This window comes from Muntiacus reevesi, chromosome 1, assembly GCF_963930625.1.
Source record: "Muntiacus reevesi chromosome 1, mMunRee1.1, whole genome shotgun sequence".
NCBI lineage: Eukaryota > Metazoa > Chordata > Mammalia > Artiodactyla > Cervidae > Muntiacus > Muntiacus reevesi.
The window spans coordinates 170,883,031-170,909,553 of record NC_089249.1 but is presented as its reverse complement, the minus strand read 5'-3'; the positions used below and the strand labels follow the sequence as shown (position 1 = coordinate 170,909,553).

Below are 26,523 nucleotides of genomic sequence, written 5' to 3'. Positions count from 1 at the left end.
ACAAACTAGCCTGGAATCTCCTGCAAGTGACCTTAAAGACCCTGAGCTCAGGAGGAGACAGAATTGTAGCAGGGGAAGGTAGAAGCTGGAGAGGGGACCCATATGTCCTGAGCACCAAGTAAATGCCAGACACAGAATCTGCAGTCACCATTCCCATTTTACAGATGAGGAAACAGAGACGCAGCGAGGATATGTACCGGCCTAATTAGTGTCTGATTGCAGCTCTTGTTACATCACACAGTCTCCAGGGCAGAGGCAGAGCTGACTTGTCTGTGGGTGTTCCCTACCGCTCTAAGGAGGACCTTGGGGAGTAGACCTGTCACCTTTCCAGTGAGACAGATGTCCGCACAGTCTCTGCTCTCCTGACTTTCCGAGCTGTCCCCGCAGGCCAGGCTCCCGTATCGGCGTCCAGAAGGCCCCTGAGTCAGTGGCAGTGTCCCTCTCCTGTCCGTCTGTCTGCTCCAAAGAACCTGGTACGTCCTTGTGAAATGAACGTGCGTGGGGCCGGGGGGCATGCTCTCCCGTGGCAAGCAACCTGTTAGGCCTGCAACAACGGGTGAGGCAGAGCTTCTGCCCTTCAAAGAGTTCATAGTCCAAAGAGTTCAAAAGTCCAAAGAAGGAGGAAGGAGGAGGGGACGGGATGAATCCGGAGGTTAGGAGATTGGGAGATTGGGATTGACATAGATACTATGATATTGATACTATGTATAAAATAGATAAATTAACGAGAACCTGCTGTATTGCTCAGGGAGCTCTGCTTAGTGCTCTGTGGGGACCTAAATGGAAGGAAATCAAAAAAAGAGGGGTTCTATGTATAGGTGTAGCTGATTCACTTTGCTGTCCAGGAGAACATAGCAACATTGTAAAGCAACTATACTCCAAAAAAAGAAATTAATCTTTAAAACAAGGAGGAAGAGAAGTGAAGAAAAGAATACTGCATGATGTCATAAGGATTACAGTGGAGAAAAACTTCGGGTGAAATGGGAACCCTGAGACGGGGTACCTGGGAGCATCAGAACGCTTCTTGAGGATCATCTCTGAGCTGAGTGACAGTGAGAACTCTCCGGGGAAGGGATGGCGTGCCAGGCAGAGGGAACTGGAAAGGTTGGCTGAGTGGCCCTTCCTAGGAATCACTAGGTCTTGCAAATTCCTGGAGAGTACCATTTGGAGGGGAGGAGGGGCAAGACAGGGGACAGGACGGGTGAGTAGGGGCCAGATCCTGAAGGCAGGAGGCCAAAGACTGAAGGAAAGGTGCTAGAAACACTTTACAGTTTAGAAAGGTGATTCTAACTCAGGGCAAAATGAGGACAGGGAAACCAGTTATGAGGTCCCTGTAGACTCCCAGGAAAATCAATGAAGGCCATGACCAAGTTGCTGAGGAGGGAGCTGTGGATGGCAGGCATGAAGGCAAAACTGTTTACAGGACTTCATGACGAAGAGGGGGCAGAGAAGACCTGTCCCTGGTCTTTGTAGTCCCATAACCCAACAGGTGTCCTTGTTTCCCTCATAAATCCTTTTTGTGTTTCATTTTCTATCATTTGCAAACAAGAGGTCTTAGCTCCTGTATGGGCCTAGAAGTCCACAGAAGGAAATGGACATTTGAAGTATTTACACTGTTATCTCCTTTCCTTCCTTCTTTTTCCTTTGCTTTATTAATAGACTTTATTTTTTGGAGCAGTTTTAGGTTTACAGAAAACATTGGCAGAAAGTTGAGTTTCACATACCCCTCTCTACCTTCCCCCTCCGATTCTGCCTGTTATTAGCATCTTGCATTAGTGTGGTACATTTGTTACAACCGATGGGCTCCTACTGACACACTATTATTAAATAAAGTCCACAGTAAGGTTAGGTCCCACTCTTTGTTATATATTCTACATGGGTTTTGACAAATGTATAATGACCATTATAGCATCATGTGGGCTTTCCTGGTGGTTCAGTAGTAAAGAACACGCCTGCCAATGCAAGAGACACAGGTTCAATCCCGGGGTCATAAAAGATTCCCTGGAGAAGGAAATAGCAACCCACTCCAGCATTCTTGCCTGGAGAATCCCCATGGACAGAGAAGCCTGGTGGGCTGCAGTCCATGGGATCACAAAGAGTCGGACACAGCTGAGCGACTAAGCACCCAGCACAGCACCAGCATTCTTGCCTGAAAAATCCCATGGACAGAGGAGCCTGGCTATCTACAATTCACGGGGTTGCAAAAGAGTCGGAAATGATTTAGCAACTAAGACAATAGCAACATGAAGAGTAAGTTTCACTGCACTAAAAATCCACTATTCAGCCCTTCTTGCCCTCCCCAACCCCTGATAACCCTAATCTTTTCACTGTCTTCATAAGTTTGCCTTTTCTAGAATTTCACATAATTGGAAACATATACAATGTAACCTTTCCATATTGCCTTCCTTTACTCAGCTATATGCACTTAAGTTTCCTCCATGTCATTTTGTGATTTGATAACTCATTTCACATTGAATAATATTTTTCACCACTGAATTAATACTCCATTGTTTGGATCGACCACAGTTTAATGATTCACCTGTTGAAGAACCCTTTGGTTGCTTCTAAGTTTTGAACTATGAATAAAGCTGCTATAAGCATTCATGTGCAGGGTTTTGTGTGGACAAAAGATCTCAGCTCATCTGGATAAATACCAAGAAGCATGATTGCTGGATTACATGGCGAGAGTCTTTCCATTCCTTTTTCCTCTCCATTCTTTTTTCTCCATTTCCTTTTCCATGTCCACTTCCTCCAGCAGGGAGGTGGTGGGGTGACCTTCCATGGAAAAATGATGCCACAGAATTGTAGGTCTTGTATTTGTGTAGAAACAGAAACTGTCCTCCCTGGGGAGCCAAGGGTGTTCTTTTAGGCCAGGGGTCCTTACCATATTTAGGTCCTCTATATACCGTGGAATTATACATGGGAGCAAGGGGTCACTGACCCTCATCAGAGTTTCAGGGGGGTTAGGAAGCAAGAGAAATTAAGGTATAGATTTCATCTGCAGCTGAAAGAATCCTCAGTGATGGGAAAGGGAAGGGCAGTGGACAGACAACCTTCCTACTGAGAATGCCCTGGAGGGAAAACCAAACTTCTAGTCTTCACTTTTTTGTTTGTCTGTTTTTAATTTATTTTTGGGTGTGCTGGGTCTTCGCTGCTGCACAGGCTTTTCTCTCGTGGCGGCGAGCAGGGGGCTCCTCTCGGTTGGGGTGCGTGGGGTTCTCGCTGCAGTGGCTTCTCTTGTTGCAGAGCACGGGCTCTCCAGCTCCAGGGCTCTAGAGCACACGCTCAGTAGTTGTGGCGCAGGAGCTTAGATGCTCCAGGGAGCTTAGCTCCCTCCTGGATCAGGGATCGAACCCATGTCTCCTGCATTTGCCAGGTGGATTCTTTACCTCTGAGGCACCAGGGAAGTCCCACAGTGACCACTTCTAACTCTATTTCAGGGACTCCGTGTCAAACAGGAGCCTGGGCTGGAAGTGGCCCACACAGAAAACATCCTCCCCTCTCCTCCAATTCAAAGAAGACAAGAGGCACGTGGATGTGATGGCTAAGCCCACTTGCACCATTTATTTAAAAAGAATAGCTGTAAGGTAAAAATGCAGATGTTTTCTTCATTGTAAAGACAGCAGTTAAAAAAGGGAAGAAATAAATATGACGTTAGAAATTATTTTATCAAGTACAACAAACCCCTGATGTCTGGGAGCAATCCCAAGAACTCATAACATGTACAAATTTGTGCTGAAGAACAGCTTCATTTTGAACACCTTAGAGCAGATGTTGGGAACTGGCTAGATGGTGAAGATGGTCATAACTTTTCAGATTCTGAAAGACTCTGGATTTGTTACTCGGCGACGGCAAGGGTCTACTGTAATATAATTTGCATCAAGTCAGAATTAATAAGAATTTTTCTACTCATTAGTATTATTTATAATCATTCTCTTATTCTTATGGTTAAGTAGCACAGTATTTAGGAGAAGGGGGGAAAGGCTGAGAAGTGCAGAGGGGAAGGAAAAGGGAGGGACCTAAGAGGAACGCCAAGGACAGGAGAAAGGCGATGGGGAGGACCAGAATCCCCCGTCTCTGCACTCTTTGCTGTCACCTCAGCAGCATGCTGTGGCCCACTGTTGGAGAGGGACCAGGCTGAGGTCCAACCTGGCCTGCCTTAAACCTCACCATCACCAAAGGACAGAAGATGCAGGAGCATCTGGCAGGATCAGGCGAAGAATGAGAACAAGGAGGCTGGATGGGAAAGAAAGGAGAGACACAGAAAAGGATGACCCAGGGAAATGGATGTTGTTAACATCACTGGCCTCCCGCAACTCTCTCCTCTGAGGACCACCAAGGAAAGCAGTATCTGCACGAATTAACACAGCAGACCACTCTTTGTTGGGGAAGGGGGAAAGAGACAGGAACAAGCAGAGGTTGCCAAGTGGAGGCATGTTCGGCTACAGAGAAGGGTGGAGGAAGGCACGCAGGAGAGAGACTCGAGCGGGCAGTGGGACCTTCTGGGAGGGGTTCCCAAATGGGTATGAGAGCCGCCCCCGCCACCCCACGAGGCCAAGGAGTGTGCACTGGGTGGTGGGTGTGGAGGCTGGTTGGGGCAAAGGGTCAGCAGGGGTGAGGGTGCCTGGCCAGCTCTCCCCGGAGCATCTGTGAGGCACAGCGGTGCTCAGAGGTCAGGGTCAGCCCCGCTAAGCACTGAAAGCGGCCTTGAGGTCCCGGAAGGCTGCTTGGCGGACCTTCCTCTTCTCTTCCTCCCGCTTCCGCTCATCTTGCTCTGCTTTTAGCTCCGCTTCAAACCTACTGGCACAGGACAAGGCTTGGACCTGCAGAGAAACAGTGAGGGCAGATCAACAGTGAGAGACGAAAGAGACGCCTGGAGCGGGAGCAGCCCACCAAACAGGACTCGGCCGTCTCCAGCCACATGGCCTGGGACCCCGGCCCCGCTGCAGGCAGGACCCCTGAACCAATGCTCCCTGCCCGTGTTTGCTTTCTAACATCGAGGATATCATCATTTTACTTGCTTCTGTGTTACACATGCTCCTTCCAATCTGTTGAAAGGAGCTTTTTCTTTTTTTCTAGCTTTTTCATGATACTTTTTAAAATTAATATTTATTTATTTAGCTGTACTGGGTCTTTAATTGCAGCATGTGGGATCTAGTTCCCTCATCTGAGTTCGAATCTGCACCCCCTGCGTGGAGTCTTAGCCACTGGACCACCAAGGAAGTCCCGGGATACCGTTCATATCCACACCCACTTCTATTGCCCACTTCTACTTACTTTCCACCTTTAATTTCACAATGGTATACTTTAGTTCTAGGGGAAGTCAAGAACAAAATGAGCTCCCTGTGGGCATTTTGACTGGGATTGCATCAATCTGCCTGCAGCAAAGGGATATTTTTAGGTGGTGTTGTTTGGTCGCTAAGTCATGTCTGAGTCTTTGTGACTCCATGGACTGTAGCCCGCCAGGCTCCTTTGTTCATGGGATTTCCAGCCCAGAACACTGGAATGGGTTGCCATTTCCTTCTCCAGGGGATCTTCCCCACCCAGGAATCAAACCCCTATCTCCTGCATTGGCAGGCAGATTCTTTACCCCTGAGCCACCAGGAACACCCCATCTTTAGGTGTACACTATTTTTAATAAAAATTGCTAGATCGCCCTCCAAAGAGCTGCTCCAATCTGTACCCCACCATCATGAAATGCAAGGCTCCTTTCCCCATAACCTTACCAATGCTTATCATTAACCTTTTTCCTGTTTGCCAATCTGATGTGGAAGAAAAACTGGCACCTTCTTTTATTTCTTCTTTGATAAACTGGAGAAGAAAATGGCAACCACTCCAGTACTCTTGCCTGGAAAATTCCATGGATGGAGGAGCCTTGTAGGCTACAGTCCATGGGGTCGCAAAGAGTCCGACACGACTGAGAGACTTCACTTTCCTTCTTTCTTTCTTTTCTTGATAAGCTACCCATTTATATTCTTTGCCCATTTTTCTATTCAGCTAGTGTTTTTTTCCCTTTAATTTGCAATTCTTTACATAATTTAGATATATTTTTTCAATTAATTTCCTCCAGTCTTTTGTTTATCTTTTTACTTCAAGGTACCTTAGGTCATACAAACATTTAAATTTTGATATCATCAAAAAGTTCACTTATTTCCCTTCCAGCTTTTGTACTTTATATCATGTTTAAGAAGTTCTTCTATGCCACCCTGGTTCTAAATCCATTTTCCTGTAATTTCTTCTCATACTTTTTTGTTTTCATTTTCCCGTTTGGCTCTTGAAGTCCCCTGCAATTTATTTTGGTGAGGGAACCTAGTGGAGGGAGTTACTTCATTTTCCTAAGTGGAGAGCCAATTGTCTCAACACCTGTTACTGAATAGCCCATTATTTTCCCACTGATTTGAAAATTATCTTTTCCATATACTAAATTCCCACATGAAGGAGATTTGCTTTTATTATTTTCTACCCCATCCCACTAACTGGTTTGTTTATTCCTGCACTTGTATACATTAGTTAATATTACTGCCTTATAGAATGCCCTAATATTTATAAAGAAAGCAAATCTTCTTATGTTGAAGAGCATATTTTCTTATTTTCAAATGGTGTGATTATGAATGTGTATTAAACTTCACCAAATGCCCTTGAGACATCTGATGGCAATGGTCACATTCTTCTAATTTAACCTACCTATGATATGAGTATATTTTAAAAATTATCCCTGCCATCTTAACATAAATCTCAAATATTATAATTGCATTCCATTTCTTAATGTTTTAGGATTCTTACAGCGATATTTATTAGGTGGATATATAATTTGTTTAGTGTTATTTTTATCTGATTTTGTAATCAGATTCATGATGGCTTTAGAGAATGAATGTGATATAACCTTTTATGTAAGTTTCAGGTACACAGCATTATAGTTCAGCATCTGTATACCCTACAAAGTGATCACCACCATCAGTCTCATTACCACCCATCACCACGTAACTGACTCTCTTCATCCATTCTCCCATCTGTCCCCCAACTTCCTTCCCCTCTGGTTACCAAATCTGATTTCTGTATCTATGAGTTTCTTTATGGAGCCTTTAATGGTTTTAAATTGATGTATCATCATCTCTCATTACTTCTACCTGTGGGCATCATCTCCTTGATTTTTCTGTCACTAGGTCCCTTGTCTGGAGAAGGCCATGGCACCCCACTCTAGTACTCTTGCCTGGAAAATCCCATGGACAGAGGAGCCTGGTAGGCTGCAGTCTATGGGACCGCTAAGAGTCGGACACGACTGAGCGACTTCACTTGCACTTTTCACTTTCATGCACTGGAGAAGGAAATGGCAACCCACTCCAGTGTTCTTGCCTGGAGAATCCCAGGGACGGGGGAGCCTGTTGGGCTGCCGTCTATGGAGTCGCACAGAGTCGGACACGACTGAAGTGACTTAGCAGCAGCAGCAGCAAATCCCTTGTCTCGTTGTCTCATCAGTCTTTCCCCTGGTCCACTCATTCACTTCTCTGCAGTGCTGCAGCTAAGAGTTACCATTCCCTACAATGCTTTTTATTTAGTCCATTCTGATTTTCATTTCATTACATCCGTGGTTCTTATTTAGTCGCTAAGTTGTGTCCGACTCTTTGCAACCCCATGGACTGTTGCCCTACCAGGCTCTTCTATCCATGGAATTTCCCAGGCGAGAATACTGGAGTGAGTTGCCATTTCTTTCTCCAGGGGATCTCCCCGATCCAGGGATCGAATCTGCATCGCCTTCATTGGCAGGCAGATTCTTTACTGCTGTGCCACCTGGGAAAACCACATCCATGGTAGTCCAATACAGAATCTCATATTTCAGTGAAAAATTATAATACCCTTTTCAAATCCTCCCTGTACTTACTTCACAAGGGTCCATTTCTGAAGACAAAATACCAATGAAATTATCAATTGGCAGTACGTATTATGTTTTTACTCTTTCTGGATCCAACTCCCTAGGGATAGGGTCAAGGAAATTATGTGTTGCAAACTTCCCCCAAGGTATTTCTCAGGCCCTTGGGGCCCTGCTCTGACCCAGCAGTTCTCACCCCTGGCTCCCTCTGTCGAGTCCTCAGAGACTGCTCTTTCTTGATATGGCAAGATGTCCAAGTCGAAGTTTACTGTCTACTACCCAGCCCCTCCCCCAAGTATCCCTAATGGTTGCAGAATCCTGCAACCTGGGTTCAAGCTCCTATTTCCTAATGTGGGCCTCGCCTTTATTCACTTTCTAACCCAGAACAGATGCCTGAACAATCTTCACAGCAGCAACTGTCACATAACCTCCGACTGCAGGACCTGCACTTCTGCCAGACACTTCGGCCACCCTTGGGCCAAGGGCTTTGTCTGCTTCTAGGCTGAGAATCTGTTTTTCTTAGAAGCCTCACCAGGACCCGCTGGGAGTGAGGATTTCCAGTTTGGGCTGGAGGCTCTGCCCTTCTCCCAGCTCTTTCCCCACAGTGGTCAGCCAGATGACGGCAGTCTTCAGGGACCCTGACACTCTGTGGTCCATCTCCTCCCCCCTTGTTTAGAAAACACGGAGGAGTTCGGTCTGTCCACTCTGGACTCCTCTCCACCCTCTTCATCCCTCCCCCTTTCCCTGGGTTTCAGGGTGGGTAGGAAGCAGATCCTGGGTGCTTCATTGAACCTCTCTGGGACCAGAGGAGTATCGGCTGCTACTTGCTTGCAAGCCAATTGTTTGATTTTCAGGAATTTTATGAGCTGGTTGCTAAATATAGCCATTGTTAAAAATTAGATTTATATACTTTCACAATAAAATTATATTATAAGCAAAGGTAATACATACTTAAAAGTCATCATTTTCTGGTGATTGTGCTACATTTTACTACTATCTGTGTCCTCAAGATTATCTACATCTGTCACATCTCTAAGGTGGAAATCATGTATGATGACCTGGTACCATGAATTGTCCCAACTCCATGTTCAAAGGCATCCTGTTGGTAGCTCGAAAGCAATCTCAGGAGGAGTATTCACACCTTGGAAGAACAATGCTACAAACAAGGGTTTGATTATTGTTTCAGTGACTGTCTAGACTATCTTTTCTTAAGAAAGTGATGGAAAAATGTAAAAAATGTGGATTAAATGTAAACATGTGCAGCGTCTGCAGCCTTCACATTATAAATAGCTCCAAAATGGAAAGACTGTTCTCCCAATATTTAAAAACTACTATCTAATTCAGCAAAGATGTTGCTCACATCATTGAGGAATGAATGAAGTTCTGACACATGTCTTTTCACTTTTTTCTTATAAATTAAACAAAATACTAACCAACACGCATGTTGGAACTACATTCCTTTGTCAGTTACAATCATACACTGCCTACAGACATAAGAGTCCAGCAAAAATCAAGGAGTTATTCTTTAAGAATCAATAGCCTATAAGGGGGACTTCCCTGATAGCCCAGTGACTAAGCCTCTGAGCTCCCAATGCTCAGAGTTCAATCCTTGGTCAGGGAAATAGATCCCACATTCTTCAACTAAGAGTTTCCATGCCACAGTGAAGACCCGGTACAACACAACAAATTTAAAAAGTATTTTTAAAATACTTTGCCCTTCGGACTTCCCTTGTAGCTCAGTCAGTAAAGAATCTGCCTGCAATACAGGAGACCCGGGTTCAATTCCTGGGTTGGGAAGATCGCCTGGAGAAGGAAATGGCAACCCACTCCAGTATTCTTGCCTAGAGAATCCCATGGACAGAGAAGCCTGGTAGGTTCCCAGTCCATGGGGTCACCAGAGTCAGACATGACTTAGCAACTAAACCATCGCCATTTTTTAAAAAGACTATATGAAATCTACAATAAAAATAGTGTATATTATTATTTGTACATTGCATGTTATGTATCCTTTTTATCAGCAAAATATATAATAAACTCAGGCATATATATATATATATATGCCTTCTTATATATAAGAACTTATATATATAAGTTCCCATCTCCAGGGAATCTTCCCAACCCAGGGAGTGAATCCAGGTCTCCCGCATTGCAGGCAAATTCTTTACCAGCTGAGTCACAAGGGAAGCCCAAGAATACTGGAGTGGGCAACCTATTCCTTCTCCAGCAGATCTTCCCAACCCAGGAATCGAGTCGGGGTCTCCTGAATTGCAGGCGGATTCTTTACCAACTGAGCTATCACGGAAGCCCATATATATGTGTGTGTGTGTGTGTATTTTATACATGTATAAAATACACACTTTGACCAGAGAGCCAGTTGTTAAACATTGATCAACAAACCACTGTCTAAGCCTCAGTCTCCTCATCGGCAAAGTGGGTCAATAACACCTACCTGCAGAGAGCTTGTATGAAGATAAGATTGTGTGAATCTGAAGTGGTCAGCAGAGGGTCACCATCAACACTCACATGCTTGCTAATCACCCCACCTGCCCATTCCTAGCCAGGTCAGAGGAAGGTTGGGGACCTGTGCAATTACTTTACTTGAGGTCCTTCTCCTCCACTATAAAAGTCCACCTCTCCTCTCCATTCTATGATCTCCAAGTACTTGTCCCGTCAATCATTCCACTCTTTATGTTTTCCTCTTCCTGGATCACTTCCTTGTGACCTAGAAACATGCCGACATCTATCTTCTCTAGGCTAAAAAAAAAAAATTTCTTTCCTGATCCTAAGCTACCATCCCCACTTTGTCTAGGCCTCCTCTGCCAACCTTCTAGACAAAAAAGCCAGCTGTCAGGGCCCTTTCCCCCAGTTCCCACCTACCCCTTACCCTATTACAATCTGTTCTCTCTCCACAGTGACCCTCATCTCTCAAAATTCTCCACTGACCCACTTGCTGAACCCAACACCTCTGCCCCAACCTCATCTGATTCAATCTCCTCTTGAAATTGCTCCTGTCCTCCATATCAGCATTCCTCCAGAGTTTCCTTCTATCTGTGATTATTTCTTTTCCCACTCTAGTCGCCATGATGTTCTGCCCTTGGTCAATTCCCTCTAGTTTCAGGTTTCAGTTTGTATCCTGTGAAGCTAGTGCCTGTGGTCTGTGTGGCTGGTTGTCCATGAAACATCCATCCTCCCCTGCCCCCCGCTTTCTTTCTATGAGATGCTTCCCTAGCACATGGCCCAAGGGCTTAGGGAAGACTGGCCTCACCCCTGGGCTCAAGGAGAGGAGCCCATCAAAATAACAATATTGCAGCCCTTGTCAGGAGTCAGTTCAGGGATGGACAAGGTGGAAGAGATTATTCCATGACTATAGTATCTAGTATGCCTGTCTTCCTTAATAGCAGAATTGCAGCTGGGCACCAGGATCCCCAGGAAAAAAAAAAGGCATTCTGGAGTCTCCCATTTAATGGGGTGTGGCTAAGTTCTGTCCAACACGACTGAGCAAAAGCTAGTAGCGAACAGCAGTGTGCCTTCAGATAAAGCAGCAGGTCTTTCCCTTGCCTGAAGTCACCTCGGACCTGACAGTCAAACCCAGCTTATCACTTTTCCTCCCTAAACCATTCACATTCAGGAACAGGGGTCCTCTTTTGATTTTTCTTAGTATCACCAACCCCTGGCCCCACAGCTCCAATAATCTTGTAGCTTTTTACTTTCCACCTCCAATCACATGGTGGTGAACACAGAGTTTGGTTTTTTTTTTTTTCTTTTTTTGCTGCAGTGTGCAGCATGCAGGATCTTAGTTCCCTGACCAGGGATCCAACCCATGCCCCCTGCACTGGGAGCACAGAGGCTTAACCACAGGCCCACCAGGGAAGTCCCAACATTGAGAGCTCTGGAGGGTTTGGGATTCATCCCCACCTCCTTCCCAGCCCACCGTCACACTCCTCATTGGAGTTCTTCTCCAGGTGTCTACGGAGCCTCCCTGAGTCCAGTCTCTCCCCAGGCAAGTCTGTCCCCATTGCACCCAAGGCTGATCAGAGCAAGGCCATGCTCTCCAAGACTGGCCATGCACCGAATCCTCCCGCAGAGCCCGGGGAGAGTTGGGTGAGGCCTGGGAAGCCGGTCAGCAGATAATTCTGGTGATCCACAGGCTGGGGAAAGCCTGACCCTCGGGGGAGCCCAGAGCTTCCTGTCCAGCTGTGTCGAGTACGGACAGGGGCCAGCCTCCAAGCACTCCCTGCCCCTCCCCACCCCATGCCTCACAGCCTTGCTCTCAGAGTTCCCACGGCAGGAACGCCTTCTCCTCCCTGATTACAAGGTGAATCCCCATTCATCTTCTAACATCTGTTGCGAATGTCAGCTCCTTTATGGCCTTCTCCCAAATTCGGGCAATGATTTCCTCCATTCATCATTCATGCCAACACTTCTTGAGGGCCATTATTAGCCAGGCACTGTAATTACACAGGTAACACACCTACTCTGCCTTTGAGTCTGTGGGTGAGGAGGCAGACGTATAAACAGAGCACGTTCAAAAAAATTTATTGTTTTTCTTTCCATCTTTTCTCCTGGTTGTAAAAATAATGCACACACATCATAAAGCCTCACAAAATTATTTCAAAAAGTCAGTCCCTCTGACATCACTATTACTAATACTTTGGTACAAAGCTGTCCAGGTTGTATTTACTATTTCACAAAATTGGGTTTCAACCATACTGTTTTGCCTAATTCACTTTGGACATCTGCCCACACATAAGGGGATGACAGAGGACGGGATGGTCGGATGGCATCACCGACTCAATGTTCATGAGTTTGAGCAACTTCCAGGAGATGGTGAAGGACAGGGAATCCTGGCGTGCTGCAGTCCACGGCATCGCAGAGTCAGACACGACTGAGGGACTGAACAGCGACAAACGTAAATGCAACTGCATCTCATTCTTCAAGAGCTGTTGCATGTGTAAATGTGTGGGTGAACCACAATGGACTCAATTCCTGGGTCACAGACATTTCTGTTACGTTCAGTTCTCCTCCATTACCAACCTCACTGTATGAAAAGCTTTGTCTATACATCTATGTGCATTGGCACAAGTGTCTCTGAAGGATAAAATCCTTGAGGCAGGGACTTCATTGGTGGCGCGATGGATAAGGGTCTGCCTGGCAGAAAGATGCTGGACTCTTGTCTCCACGCAGCATCACAGGGCTGTGGAGAGAGAGTGCTGGGCTTTGAGGCCTGAACAGACTGGGCTGTGTCACCCAGGACATGCTGTTTCTGGGCAAAGGAACTCCTGGGATAAGCCAAAGTTCCACAAGAGGTGGGGCTTCCATGGTGGCCCAGTGGTAAAGAATCTGCCTGCCAGTGCAGTAGATGTGAGTTTGGTCCCTGGATCAGAAGACTAAGCAACCAGTCCAAGGGGCTGGCCCCTGGCTGGAGCTGTAGGGAGTCCCAACAGCTCATATCATATACGGAGTGTGGTCAGTGAGCCGGGCACTTGCTAAACGCTTCAGACGCAAGAAAGCATTTCACCCTCATGGCGATCTCATTATCAACTCCACGGTACAGATGAGGAAACGGAGGCACCGAGGTGACAGGTAAGTGGAGGAGGCAGAAGGTGAACCCAGGCGGTCTTATCCACAGTACCCCTCCCACCCGTCCCCCCCAGCCCCACCCTCAATTGCAGAGGGAAATTTGGAGTGGTCCTGTTCTCTCTTTCTGCCAGTGTGCTCTGTGGAGAGGAAAACGACGGCACCCAGCCTGAGATAAAATCTCCAGAAACATTCAATGACCGTATGAACTCATGAATGAACAGAAGCACCCAGAAGGGCTCCAAGACCCCGTGCTGCAGAATCCTTCCTGGCTCCCTGGCATCGTCAACGCTGCACACAACAATTCTGATCCAGAGCAAGCCAACGAGGCTGCCTCCTTGGAGCCGTTAGTCACTTGTTTACACACAGGTGTCTAAGGTGCAAACACGGAGGTAGCCATTCAAATAACCCGTGTGGTTTGGGGTAGAGAGGAATTCTCTAGGAAAGTCTGACTCCAGAGTTGTCTGGGACCATTGCACCCGCAAGCCTGTTTGAATCTGTATCAGGGGCTTCCTTGGTGGCTCAGTGGTAAAGAATCCGCCTGTCAGTGCAGGAGACATGGGTTTGATCCCTGGTCTGGGAAGATCCCACGTGCTGCTGAGCAATTAAGCTCAGGCACCACAACTATTGAGCCTGAGATTTAGAAAACATGGGAGCCACAACTACTGAGGCCATGTGCTGCAGCTCCTGAAACCCGAGTGCCCTAGAGCCTGTGCTCCTCACAAGAGAAGCAACTGCAGTGAGAACCTGCACACCACAACCAGAGAAAAGCCCGAGGCGCAATGAAGACCCAGCACAATCAAAAATTTTAAAAAAAATCTGAAACCAGGATCCAACGCATTTGCCATTTGGCCATTTTCCCATTCGTTTTTAATTGTCAGATGGCACACAGACACACACTCTCCTTTCCCTACAATCTCACACGCTCAGGCGATGGCCGTTTCCCTTGTCCTGGGGGAGTTGATGAGCTGGTCGCCGGCGGGGAGCTCGTCTGGGCGGGCTGCAGGGACAGATGGACTGTGCCACGCAGGAAGGAGGCACCTACCTTGGCTTCAAAGAAGTCCTTGGCACCTTTGACGCCCTTCAGGGCAACATCGATCTCAGAGAGCTTCGCCAGCGCCATCAGCCCGCTGTCCTCCTGCAGTTCTCCCGCGGCGGCCTTGTGGAAGATGAGCAGGAACTGCAGGGGAAGGTTGGTAGGGGTCAAAGTCAACGTCACCGAGAGACTTACAACAGTCGCCTCTGACCCGAGCTGCAGTCACTACAGCCACGCCTATGACAAACGGTGTCCACGTGTCCCTTATCACACCGTCAACACTGAAAACATGGGGAAACTCCCTGGAAGTCCAGTGGTTAAGACTCCGTGCTTCCACTGCAGGAGATGTGGCTTCGATCCCTGGTCGGGGAAACTGAGATCCCATATGCCTCGAGACACAGTCAAAAAACAAAACAAGGGGTTTCCCTGCTGGTCCAGTGAAAGGTTGAGCCTCCGCCTTGTGATGCAAGGGACACCGACTTGATCCTGGTCTGGAAAGATGCCACATGCCAAGGAGCAACTAGGCCCACAAGTACTGAGCCTGCGCTCTAAGAGCCCAGGAGTTACAACTGCTGAAGCCTGCTCGCCCTAGAGCCCGTGTTTCACAACAAAAGAAGCCACGGCAATGAGAAGCCCGCGCACAGCAACAAAGAGTGGCCCCCGCTGGCCACATTAGAGAAAACCCACGTGCAGCAATCAAGACGCACTGCAGCCAATAAACAAACAAACGTATAATTTTTTTTTTTTATAAAAAGGGCCCATCTTCCTACAAGGATGTAGGAGAAGGGACACCCTCATGTTGATGAGAGTGTAAGCTGAATCAAAATTTTTGGAGGGCGTTTTGGAAATATTTACCAAAAATAAAATGCTTTCACCCTTCCAATCATTAATTCCACTTCTTGGAATCCATCCCTTAAAACATGCACATAAACGTTATATCGCATAAGAACATTACATAAAATGGTTTAAGAAGAAGCTCTATCCGCGAAAGCAAAAAATTGGCAACAAGCTACTTAACAGTCATGAAAGAAAAAGTCCAGTAGACCGGTATGCACTACTTTTAAAACTAAATAACTTAATATTTCTGACATTTAAAAAAACCATTCCTACTTCCCATTTGTGTACCATTTTGACGTTAAACTATTCACCTTTCTTGGTGTTTTCTACTTTAGCTCTGTCATTTGCCTTTCAATTTTGTTTATGGTGAAAATTTTTTTCAAAAGCTATCAATCTTTGCTTTTCTCTCACCAGTGTTATGCTTAGAAAATCCTTCCTTGCTACCAAGGTTACAGAAACAATCACCTGTGTTTTTGTCTACAGCTTTTAGGACTCTTTCAAAAAAAAAAAACACATGTAAATATTTAATCTCTGAAATTTATTCTGATCTGTCATGTGAAGTTGATTATTAACCTTATTTTCTTCCACATGGTTAGTCAGTAATCCCCACACCACTTATTGACTAATCCATCGTCTTCCTGAAGATTCAGAATGTGACCTGAATGAGTTTGTCTTTAAAGTCAGTCTCTACTAAGAGAACACAATACATACAATACTCTGGAGAATACATTTTTAAATAAACAAATAGGTCAACCTGAAAGAGCGTCCTTGCTCTATTTCACCCCTTGCATGTCCTTCCATCACCCCCAAGGCAGTTTTATGACTTTTTTTACTTTAAAATTTTTTTGTGAGTTTATTTGTCAAATAGCTTCTATCCAACTTCCCTAATTTATCCATCTGATAAGAATAGATCTTCTCAGGTGGCTCAGTGGTAAAGAATCCCCCTACCAATGCAGGAGACGTGGGTTCAGTCCCTGGGTTGGGAAGATGCCCTGGAGGAGGAAATGGCAACTGACTCCAGTATTCTTGCCTGGAGAAATCCATGGACAGAGGAGCCTGGTGGGCTACAGTCCATGGGGTTTTAAAGAGTCAGACACGACAGCATCTGAGAGTGCACGCGCACACACACACACACAATATGTATGCCTAAAGGGAAATTTCAATTTTCCTCTAAAGATTGTCTTCCCCAAGAGGAAAGAGCATTTTGTAAAGCAGAGTAAGAGGTAAGACGACCTCAATGCGCTTTTTCCAAATTCCAACCTGAGTGTTTCTTACCGCCTAGAGGGAAGCCTGTTTCATTAAGTGAAAGTCCGAACTTCCACCATCACCACCCTAAAACGCCTTGCCAACAAGTCCTTCTTTGTCATTCTTGCTTTGACGGTCCTAACTCCGCTGTGGACTTCGCCAAAAACAAAGCAACCGGTGAAGCAAGATGTTGCAGGACTTTCAGCTTCACGGAGCTGGCCGCCACTGTGGTCAGCTTGGCTCGACAGAAGTGCCACGGTCACCCACCTGCAGCTTCAAACTCTCTCACTAGAGGCCGGCAAAGACTCAGTTTGCGGCAGACTCTCAGAGCCAGAAAAACTCTCAGAGCTCCAGAAAAGACATGGAAGTCAGGCCTGTTGAAAGAGGAGAGGTTCTCCCGGGGGCTAGGGGATGGTGGTGAGCGGGCTCTCAAAGAAGAGACTTAAGAGCCCTGCATACGTGAGCCTCAGACAGAGGGGAAGAGTAAATTACCCCACCAGCTCTCGGTCACCTACGCATCCTTAAAGCGTTAGTTACAGAAGCCACCCTCCTCCCCAATTCTCCACGAGACACAAAACAGGTCGTCTCTCCCTCCCAGGGAGGCAGCTTAGGAAAGACAGCACCGCCCCCAGCCTAGCACCAATCCTAGTGACCTGGGGCTGGGGAGTCTCTTCTCTGAAATTCACTTTTCTTACTCTGCAGCAGAGATGACAATGTTGGCGTTTACAGAAGGGTTTGGGAAGATCCTCTGGAGCAAGAAATGGCAACCCACTCCAATATTCTTGCTTGGAACTTCCCATGGACAGAGGAGCTTGGTGGGCTAGGGTCCATGGGATTGCAGAGAGTCAGACTTGACTGAATGACTAAACAACAGCAACAACAGAAGGGCTTCAAGTTCCTCAACAGTCCTTTCCCCTGAGTGGATCCCAGCCACGTGTGCTCACTGTTAACTCTGCCAGCTCACAGGTGACCACCAGCAGCTCTGTAACTCAGGGGTCTCCCTGCCCCAGTCAGTTAAAGAAAAAAGATCCAGCTCCACTCGAAAATCTCCAGCCTTCCATAAAGCATGCCAGACTTCCCCATTTAATGTATCACAATCACCAACCCCTGAATGACAATTTCTCCAACTGCCCAGCCTTGTTTGTCTTCCTATTTATAGTCCACAAAGACTGGTATGTTGTAGAGAATTGGAAAGTGTCCTAGCTGTGACTCTGAGCAAAGAGGGGGGAGGGAAGGAGAAGCAGAAAACAAAGAAACAGAGAGAACTCACAAAGCTAAAAAGCAGTTTCAGACATGAGTTAGCAAATGCTTGTGATGAATTTAAGGGAATTTTTAACTCCGGGGCTCTGATTGGTGATGCAAACACTTCCCCACATTAGTTAGAGCTCTTAGGTGGCGAGTGACAGAAACACATTTGTTGGCTTAAGCAAAAAGAAGGTATTCATTATGCAAAGAGGCTATCTCAAAAGCCAAGGGCAAAATACAGTGGCCTGGATGAAGATTGGAATGGGGAGAGCCAATGTATTCAAGACAGGGAGGTCACATTCTCTCTCGAGCTCTCATGTCTGGACCACATGGTAGAAAATGGCCACCCTACACTGAATTATCCTTGCAGGAACAGCCACCTGCAGAGCCACTGTGCCGTACTTCAGCCCCAAATTCCCAGATACAGAATCCAATTGACCTAGTCTGGCCAGGGGTCCACCCACAGTCCAATCAACCATAAACAGACAGGGCAGCAACCCAGGACAGCCAGGACTGCCATGGACCCTCTTAGGGAGGGTAGCGCGGGAGGAGAGAAGAAGACCTACAGTTTCCAGTGTATGCAGTGCATGCATGTGCATGTGTGATCAGTTGTGCCTGACTCTTTGAGACCCTATGGACTGTAACCTGCCAGGCTCCCCCGTCCATGGGATTTTCCCGGCAAGAATACTGGAGTGGGTTGCCACTCCTTCCTCCAGGGGAATCTTCCCACCTGGGTCTCCTACACTGGCAGGTGGATTCTTTACCACTGCACCATCTGGGAAGCCACCCAGTTCCCAGAAGTGACAGGTAATCTAGTAAACCCCTTATCCAGCCTTTGTACAAAACCACCACACATCTGGTCTTAGAGCAATTCTTTGAGACAGATGCTTTTAGTAAGGACTATAAGCAAAAGGGAGGAAGATATTAAGGGCTCTCTGTCTGCCTTCAAAGGAGACTGAGGTGGGGAGTGCCTGGAATCCGATTCTAGATCTTTAGAGCTATGGAGATAGAACTGCTAACTCCAGTGCATCCTGTGACTTCTCCTACCTGTCTGTACATGTACATAAACTATAAAGGCAAACAATTATCTTTTACACACTGTTTGTAAATCTGCTTTTGTTCCTGCTTCTCACACTGTCAACATTTGTCCTCTGGTCATCAAACACTGTGCTAGATCATCATTTTTAAAGGCTCCATGTGTGCCATTTTGTTAAATACCCCAAATGTGCACATATTATTTTCATAATTGGAAAAGAAATGGTTTAAAAGAAAGATCAATTCCCTTGAACGTTGGGGGAAAGTAGCAAACTGGTGCTTAATGGAGACATATTTTCTGTATCAAAGGGCTTTTCTTTGGATGTAACTCACTTCAGTCAAGTTAATTCAAAGAAAAATAAAGGGAATATAAACTCACTACATCTACTAAGTGTCAGGTCAGGAAGGCACCATAGAAATGAGCCATTTTGTCTATCTAGCAGCTCCTGCCATGTGATGATGGTGGTGGAGCTGTTGACTATGAAGCCCTGTGGCACATGACCTGGATCTAACCAATCACAGTACCATGGATGCAGTGATTGGCCCAGGAGGTGGGCATATACCCCTATGAGGGCCAATCAGGAGCCTTCTTCTGAGAGTGCTATGGATTCTGGGATGAAGTAGCCCTCCATCCCCTAGGACAATGTAGCCTGGAGCTGCCAGCAACCATCTTGGCAGGCACCAGGGACAACATCTTATTTGGAAAGAAAGGATGTAGAAAAAAGCACAGTCAAGATACAGCAAGAGAAAATCCCTGATTACTTGTGCCTAAAACACTTTTACCTCTTCATCTCCTAGGTATGTGAACCAAGAGTCGCTTGTTCTTTCCTTGTTTAAATTAGTTAGCATCCTCTTTCCATCACTAACAGTCAAGCATTCTAACTGATAGAGGCATAGAAAGAGAACTTTGTCCTCAAAACAGTCCTGAGCAAAAAAGCTGTTAACAGCCCTATTTTAAGGACATAAAAACTGAGGCTGAGAAATAATGTGTTCCAGTTGTGCCACTCTGTGTGGAAGATGGAGGTTGGAATGTACACCTCTTTTCATCACACACACTCAGCATCAGCCCACTGGTGGCTTACAACATGGGTGGATATCAGCAGAGTGAAATCCTAAGAGCAGGAAGTTGGGCTATGGAGTGTTAATGGCAAACGCATCCACACTTCCAAATCTGTACCTCTGGGCATGACTCCTAGAGATGGGGCCACAGTGGGGCTCTGAATTGACAAAGGACTGAACGTGAACACCGCTGAAGGCCTGTAGGTGGGTTGAGTACCCACAACGAAACCCTTTAGAAATGTCCAAGCCTCTGATCGAAATGGCCAAACCAGCAGCTAACCCAAGGCTAACTGAGCATCTTGGAGACAGCGAGGGGCACATGTGGGAGGTTCCTGGGTAAAACAGAGGGGAGGGATTTTCAATCGGCGACTTGCACAGACGTCTAAGCACCCTCGATTTCCATTCCCCTGAGGTTAAAACTTTGCCACAGAAGTTCTTCCCCCAGCAGTGCCTCCAAAGCTTCACCAAGGCAAAATTCTTTACTTTCTATATCCCAGGGGTTCCCAGATTATTGTTGTTTTTATGTGTGCTCAGTCACGTCCGGCTCTTTGTGACCCCATGGACTCTACCCTGCCAGGCTCCTCTGTCCGTGGGATCCCCCAGGCAAGATTCCTGGAGTGGGTTGCCATTTTCTCCTCTAGGGTATCTTCCCGACCCAGGGATCAAACCCACGTCTCCTGCATTTCAGGCTGATTCTTTACCACTTGAGATATCGGAAAGAAAGAGCTAATGCCTAGCATGATGCGTGAATAATACAAAGGATTGATATTATTATTATTATTATTATATTAATTTGTAGTAATACAAATGAGAGGCAAGGGAATCAGAGAGGCAGCTGCAAAGTTGAACGTGGTAAATGATGGTGGCAGGCTGTCTCCAAGGCCCAGCCCTGAGCCGGGACCTGATTTCAGGCAAGTGCTGACCTTTTCGGTCTTCTAGCTCCTTAGCTCTGAAATGAGAAGTCTGGCAGATTATCCTGAGGGTTACACCCAACATAGGTTTTCCATGATCTATCTCCACATCAGCCAGTTGAGGAAAGGAAGAGATGGGAGATTCTGAAGTTGATCTGTGAGCAGTGAGAGGCACGGTTAGCTGGGGAAGGGACTCATGGCTGCAAGCTCAGCTTCAGAGAGAAGCCACCCCCCATCCCACGAGGAAAAGCATCCAAAGGCCCTATCAAGCCTGGACAGAAGACCAGTATTTGGCCAAAGTTCTAACCCTCAGAAACCAGGATGCCAGCACTCCACTGTTTCTGGAATAATCAAGGTTAAAGACCAGAAGACAAGGACTGTCCTCTCTTCTTTCAGCTTCCGAGGGTCCCAAAAGAGACACGACTAAAAACGAGACCACAGCAGCTGGGCTAGTGTCTAAACCTTCAGCCTGGACGGTGTCGCCAAAGTTATTCTAATACCAGGTCACAGATATATCTAAAAACCTTTCAGTAAAACTCAAACACACAAGACATGCAATTCCCTTCCTTGTGGAGCTGCATTCCTGCCGTGGAAGAAACCCAGTGGCCCTGAGATTTATTCCCCAAAATAAAAATGGCTGAGGTTTTCACCCATTGGAGATCAGGTGAATCTCTACATACTCTTCCAGGAAGAAATCTGTATGTACACAATTTGCCCACAATTTCAGGGCTTCAAAGACCAAAAACCTATCCTGGACTTGTTTGGAGGGGAAGGTTCAGGGGCAGAGAGTAAGACCCTTTGTATAATTGCTTTAAAAAAAAAAAAACTACTTTAAAATGCTTATTATAAAAATTAGTGGGCTTTCCATGTGGTTCAGTGGTAAAAAATCCACCTACGAAGCAGGAGACGAGGGTACGATCCCTGGATCAGGAAGATGCCCTGGAGAAGGAAATGGCAACTTATTCCAGCATTCTTGCCTGGGAAATCCCATGGACAGAGGAGCCTGACGGGCTAGAATCCATGGGTTTGCAAAGAGTCGGACAGGACTTAGCGACTAAACAACAACAACATAAAAATTAACAGTTTAAATATATTTTTAAAGTGTAAAACTAAAAACCACCAAAACTTTACACCCACAGACATTCACTATGAATGTTTTGGTGAACATCCCTTCAGATTTCTCAATACTTACCATTTTACCCAAAGGAGGCTATCCTACCCAAAGTGATTTTCAAACTGCTTGCTGAGCATTTTCTCATGCCAGCACTGTGGTTCACTAGTTCCTTAAAAATATGTTAAAAAGCAGAACTGCAGGTTAAATATCCAAGCAGCTCTCTAGAGGGGTCCAAGCCATTGTGTAGTCCAGGGGATGGTAAATCGGCGGGTCCTCTCAGGGGCCCTCCCCATCCAGGGGCTCAGGGCCAACAGGACCCAGGTACCTCACGGAAGCTGAGTTTGCCATCAAAGTCCTCATCCACCTCCTTGATCATGCTCTTCAGGCCCAGGTGGGTCTGGGGGGCCCCCAGCTTCTCCATCATCAGCTTCAGCTCCATCAGGTCAATGAAGCCATCCCTTCCAGCGTCATACCTGTGGGGTCAAATGCAGGATGCTGGTGAGGAATGACCACGGCCAGGACCAAAAGACACTTGTTAATCCACCAAATGCGAAATGCTTTTGGCCTTAGTTACTGAAAAACGACTTAAACAACTCCTGCCTTGCAGTGACCACCAGGGTCACCGCGTTGGAAGGGTCCCCTGCCTCTCCTCTAACACCCCTCTGCAGGATCCGACTCAAAGTGGGCCTTGCACTCCAGGAGTGTTTTCAGATCTGTTAATGCCTTAACTAGGCTGTAAGTTTCCTGAGGATGAAAAACATGCCTGCTTACCTTTATTTTTCCCTGTTTTGGTCAACAAACATCCACGGAACCTCCTAACACTGGACAACGGAAGGGCTGCCACGAGGCACCCTATGCACCCACTCTATTACACTGACGGTTCTGGAAGCTTCCTTCAGTCACCAGTCCCGGGGTCCCCGTCACGCCATTTCCACCCACTCCTCCTCTCTTCCGCAGGTCTCCTGTCTCTGGAAGCTGCTTTCTCGACCTGGCACTCTGGTTTCACGCTTCGCCCTCCAGCTCCCAGATATCCAGTCCTCAGGTCTGAATGGCCACGCCCTGATGTCACAGGTGAGCCGGGACTCGGCACAATGCTCCTGGCCAAGTTTCGACACAGAGCCAGCACTTCTGCTGACGGTGCCCCCAGCCCCCCAGCCAGAAACAACCCCAGCCTCCCCACGGCAGGGATCCTGGCCCTGCCCTGTACTCCCGGGAGCCTGGGTCAGCCCCATGGGAGCCTTCCTCACCCTCTGTTCTTCTGCCCCAGCCACTCCACCCAGCCCCACCCCCAGCATCCTTCTCTACACACTTGGGCTATTATGGAGCTTCTCACAGACTCTCTGGCTCTTCTCCCAGCAAATCCATCCTATTCTCCACTCCCCAGAGATCCCTTGTTGCTACGGTATGAACATCATGCTTTAAAATCAAATCCATTCAGAACAGTCCAAAGGTGGGAACAACCCCAGAATCCCCTGATGGATGAACAGATAAGCAAACTGAGGTATATCCATACAATGGGATATTATATATTCACGCAATAGCATATTATTCTCCATTTCAAAAATGAAATTCTGATCTTCCCTGGTGGTGAAGTGAGTAAGAATCCACATGACAATGCAGGGAACATGGGTTTGATCCCTGGTCCAGGAAGATTGCACATGATGCAGAGTAATTGAGCCCCAGAGCCACAACTACTGAGCCCACGGGCAGCAACTACTAAAGCCTGAGCACTGAAGAGCCTGGGCTCTGCATCAAGAGAAGCCACTGCGATGAGAAGCCCACGGGTTGCAACTAGGGAAAGCCCTTGTAGCAACAAAGACCCAGTGAGGTCAAAAATAAATACATAAAATTATTTTTAAAATGAAATTCTATACATTGCTGACAAAGATCCATACAGTCAAAGCCATGGTTTTTCCAGTAGTATGGATATGAGAGTTGGACCATAAAGAAAGCTGAGTGCAGAAGAATTAATGCTTTTGAAAGGTGGTGTTGGAGAAGATTCATGAGAGTCCCTTGGACTGCACAGAGATCAAACCAGTCCATCCTTAAGGAAATCAACCCTAAATATTCATTGGAAGGACTGATGTTGAAGCTGAAGCTGCAGTACTTTGGCCACCTGATGCGAAGAGCTGACTCTTTGGAAAAGACCTTGATGCTGTAAAAGATTGAAGGCAGGAGGAGAAGGGGACAAGAGAGGATGAGATGGTTGGATGGTATCACTGACTCGATGGACATGAGTTTGAGCAAGTTCCAGGAGTTGGTGGTAGACACGGAAGTCTGGTGTGCTGCAGTCCATGGGGTCAATAAGAGTCGGACACGGCTGAGCAACTGAACTGAATACATGCTACAACACGGATGAAACTTGAGAACATTATGCTAAGGCTGAAATAAACCAGACACAAAAAGACAAACCTGCATAATTCCACTTATATGAGATTTCCAGAATTCCTAGAGTAGCTACTAGCGACCAGGGGAAGGGGGTGGGAGTTACTGTTTCATGGTTTAGAGTTTCAGTTTGGGATGAGGGAAAGGTCCTGGAAATGGAAGGTGGTGATGGTTACATGACAATGTGAACATATGGTGATCTCAACACTTAAATGGTTAAGACGGTAAACATTATGTATATTTTACCACAGTTAAAAAAAATTAAATGCTTGAATGAACAAACAAAAAAACAGACTTCTTGACTGTCTGTCCTGCCCACCCTCAATTCCACAAAAGAAACCACCATTGTTGGGAACCACACCACACCCCCAGCCAAGCAACGTAGCCTGTGGGCGTCCAGAAATCTAACCGTGTGGGCTGGTGGTATTTTGAGGCCCACGTGGTCTTGCTGGAGATGAAGCCTAGTACTGCCCAGCATGCTGTGTTCCAGCCACAGTGGCCAGCTCATGCCATCCCTCCCACCCACAACATACCCCCACCCCGTCCTCCTCGGTGGCCTTTCCTATCCCCTGGAGCCAAGGAGCTGCCCCCCTTCCTCTGATCTCTGACAGTACTGTCTGCCCTCCGTTCCTCAGCAGATGCCACCTCCTCCAGGCAGCTCCCCTGGACTCCCACCACCTTCTTGGCTGGAAGGATCACATTGCAAGATGCTAAAGTTCACAGATGAGTCGCCTGGAAGTTCTTGGTGGGCTTCAAGAACCCTGAAGGACAAGACAGGTGTTCCAGTGCGGTTTCCAGGTGTGCCAGGGTTTCCAGGAAGCAGGCAGAGTTTATAAATCACAGATGGACTAGCTCAGGATCTAGTATTATCAACAGATGGTTTGTGAGCACTTAAACGAGGAAGCAGTGATTGTCAGGGATTCCCTAAAAGTGATTCAGGGATTGCCCTTATTTTCTTGGTTTTTAACTTAAAAAAAAAAAAATAATAGTAATAGCTTTATCATTCTTCCCTGGTGGTCCAGTGGTTAAGAATCTGCCTGCCAGTGCAGAAGACACAGGTTCAATCCCTGGTTCAGGAAGATCCCACATGCCTCGGAGCAACTAAGCCCGTGTACCACAACTCCTGAAGCCTGAGCGCCAGTAGCCCCTGCTTGCCACAACTAGAGAAAGCCCGAGCACAGCAATGAAGACCCAGAGCAGTCACAAATAAATAAATACAGAATTTTTAAAAAGAACTCGAACATTGAAAATAGCGGCTTTATTGAGATACAATTTATATACCACAAAATTCACTCTTTTAAATTGCAGTGGAAGTGAAAGTCGCTCAGCTGTGTCTGACTCTTTGCGATCCCATCGACTATACAGTCCATGGAATTCTCCAGGCCAGAATTCTGGAGTGGGTAGACTTTCCCTTCTCCAGGGAATCTTCTGAACCTAGGGATTGAACCCAGGCCTTCCGCATTGCAGGCGGGTTCTTTACCAGTTGAGTTACCAGGGAAGCCCAAGAATACTGGAGTGGGTAGCCTACCCCTTCTCCAGCAGATCTTCCCACCCCAGGAATCGAACTGGGGTCTCCTGCATTGCAGGCGGAGTCTCTACCAGCTGAGCTATGGTGGCTCAGTTTAGATTGCACACCTCAGTGGTTTTTAGCATTCTCACAATGTTGTGGAACCATCATCACTACTTATCAATAACTCCTCAACATTTTCATCACCCCGAAAAGAACTCCATGCCCTGTAGCAATCATTCTCCAGCCCCTCTTCTCAATTTCTAGCAACTACCAGCTTGCTTTCTGTCTCTGTGTATTTGCCTATTCTCAGCATTTCATATAAATGGAATCATACTATATGTGACTTTTTGGGTCTGGCTTCCATCACTTAGGGTAATGTTTTCAAGGTCCACCCATGTTGTAGCACACATCAATCACTATTTTATTCTAGTTATTTATCGCTGAATAATACTCTATTGTATAAATATACCATATTTTGTTTATCCATTCTTCAGCTGAGAGACATTTGAATTGTTTCCACTTCTTGCTATGATGAATAATGCTGCTATGAACACTTCTGTCCAAGTTTTTGTATGGACATACGCCTTCATTTCCCTTGGGTCAATATCCCAGAGCAGAACTGCTGGGTCACAGGCTTATTTGTTTTTAAAACAAGAGTGTCAAGCAGGTCCACCAGAACACCAGGACTGACTCTGTCAGAAT

The 26,523-nt window shown here is 46.5% G+C and overlaps 1 protein-coding gene across 1 annotated transcript in view; it reads right to left on the bottom strand.

Annotated features, from left to right (window-relative positions):
- Positions 1–3,542: 3,542 nt before the first annotated feature.
- EFHD1 (EF-hand domain family member D1) overlaps positions 3,543–26,523 on the bottom strand; it is a 45,067-nt gene continuing 22,086 nt past the window's right edge. The window contains exons 2-4 of the mRNA XM_065916876.1: positions 22,252–22,399; positions 14,490–14,624; positions 3,543–4,823 (exon numbers count right to left, since the gene is read on the bottom strand). Of these exons, the coding sequence (XP_065772948.1) occupies positions 4,689–4,823; positions 14,490–14,624; positions 22,252–22,399 (418 nt within the window). The 3' untranslated portion in view covers positions 3,543–4,688. The remainder of the gene's footprint in view (positions 4,824–14,489; positions 14,625–22,251; positions 22,400–26,523) is intronic.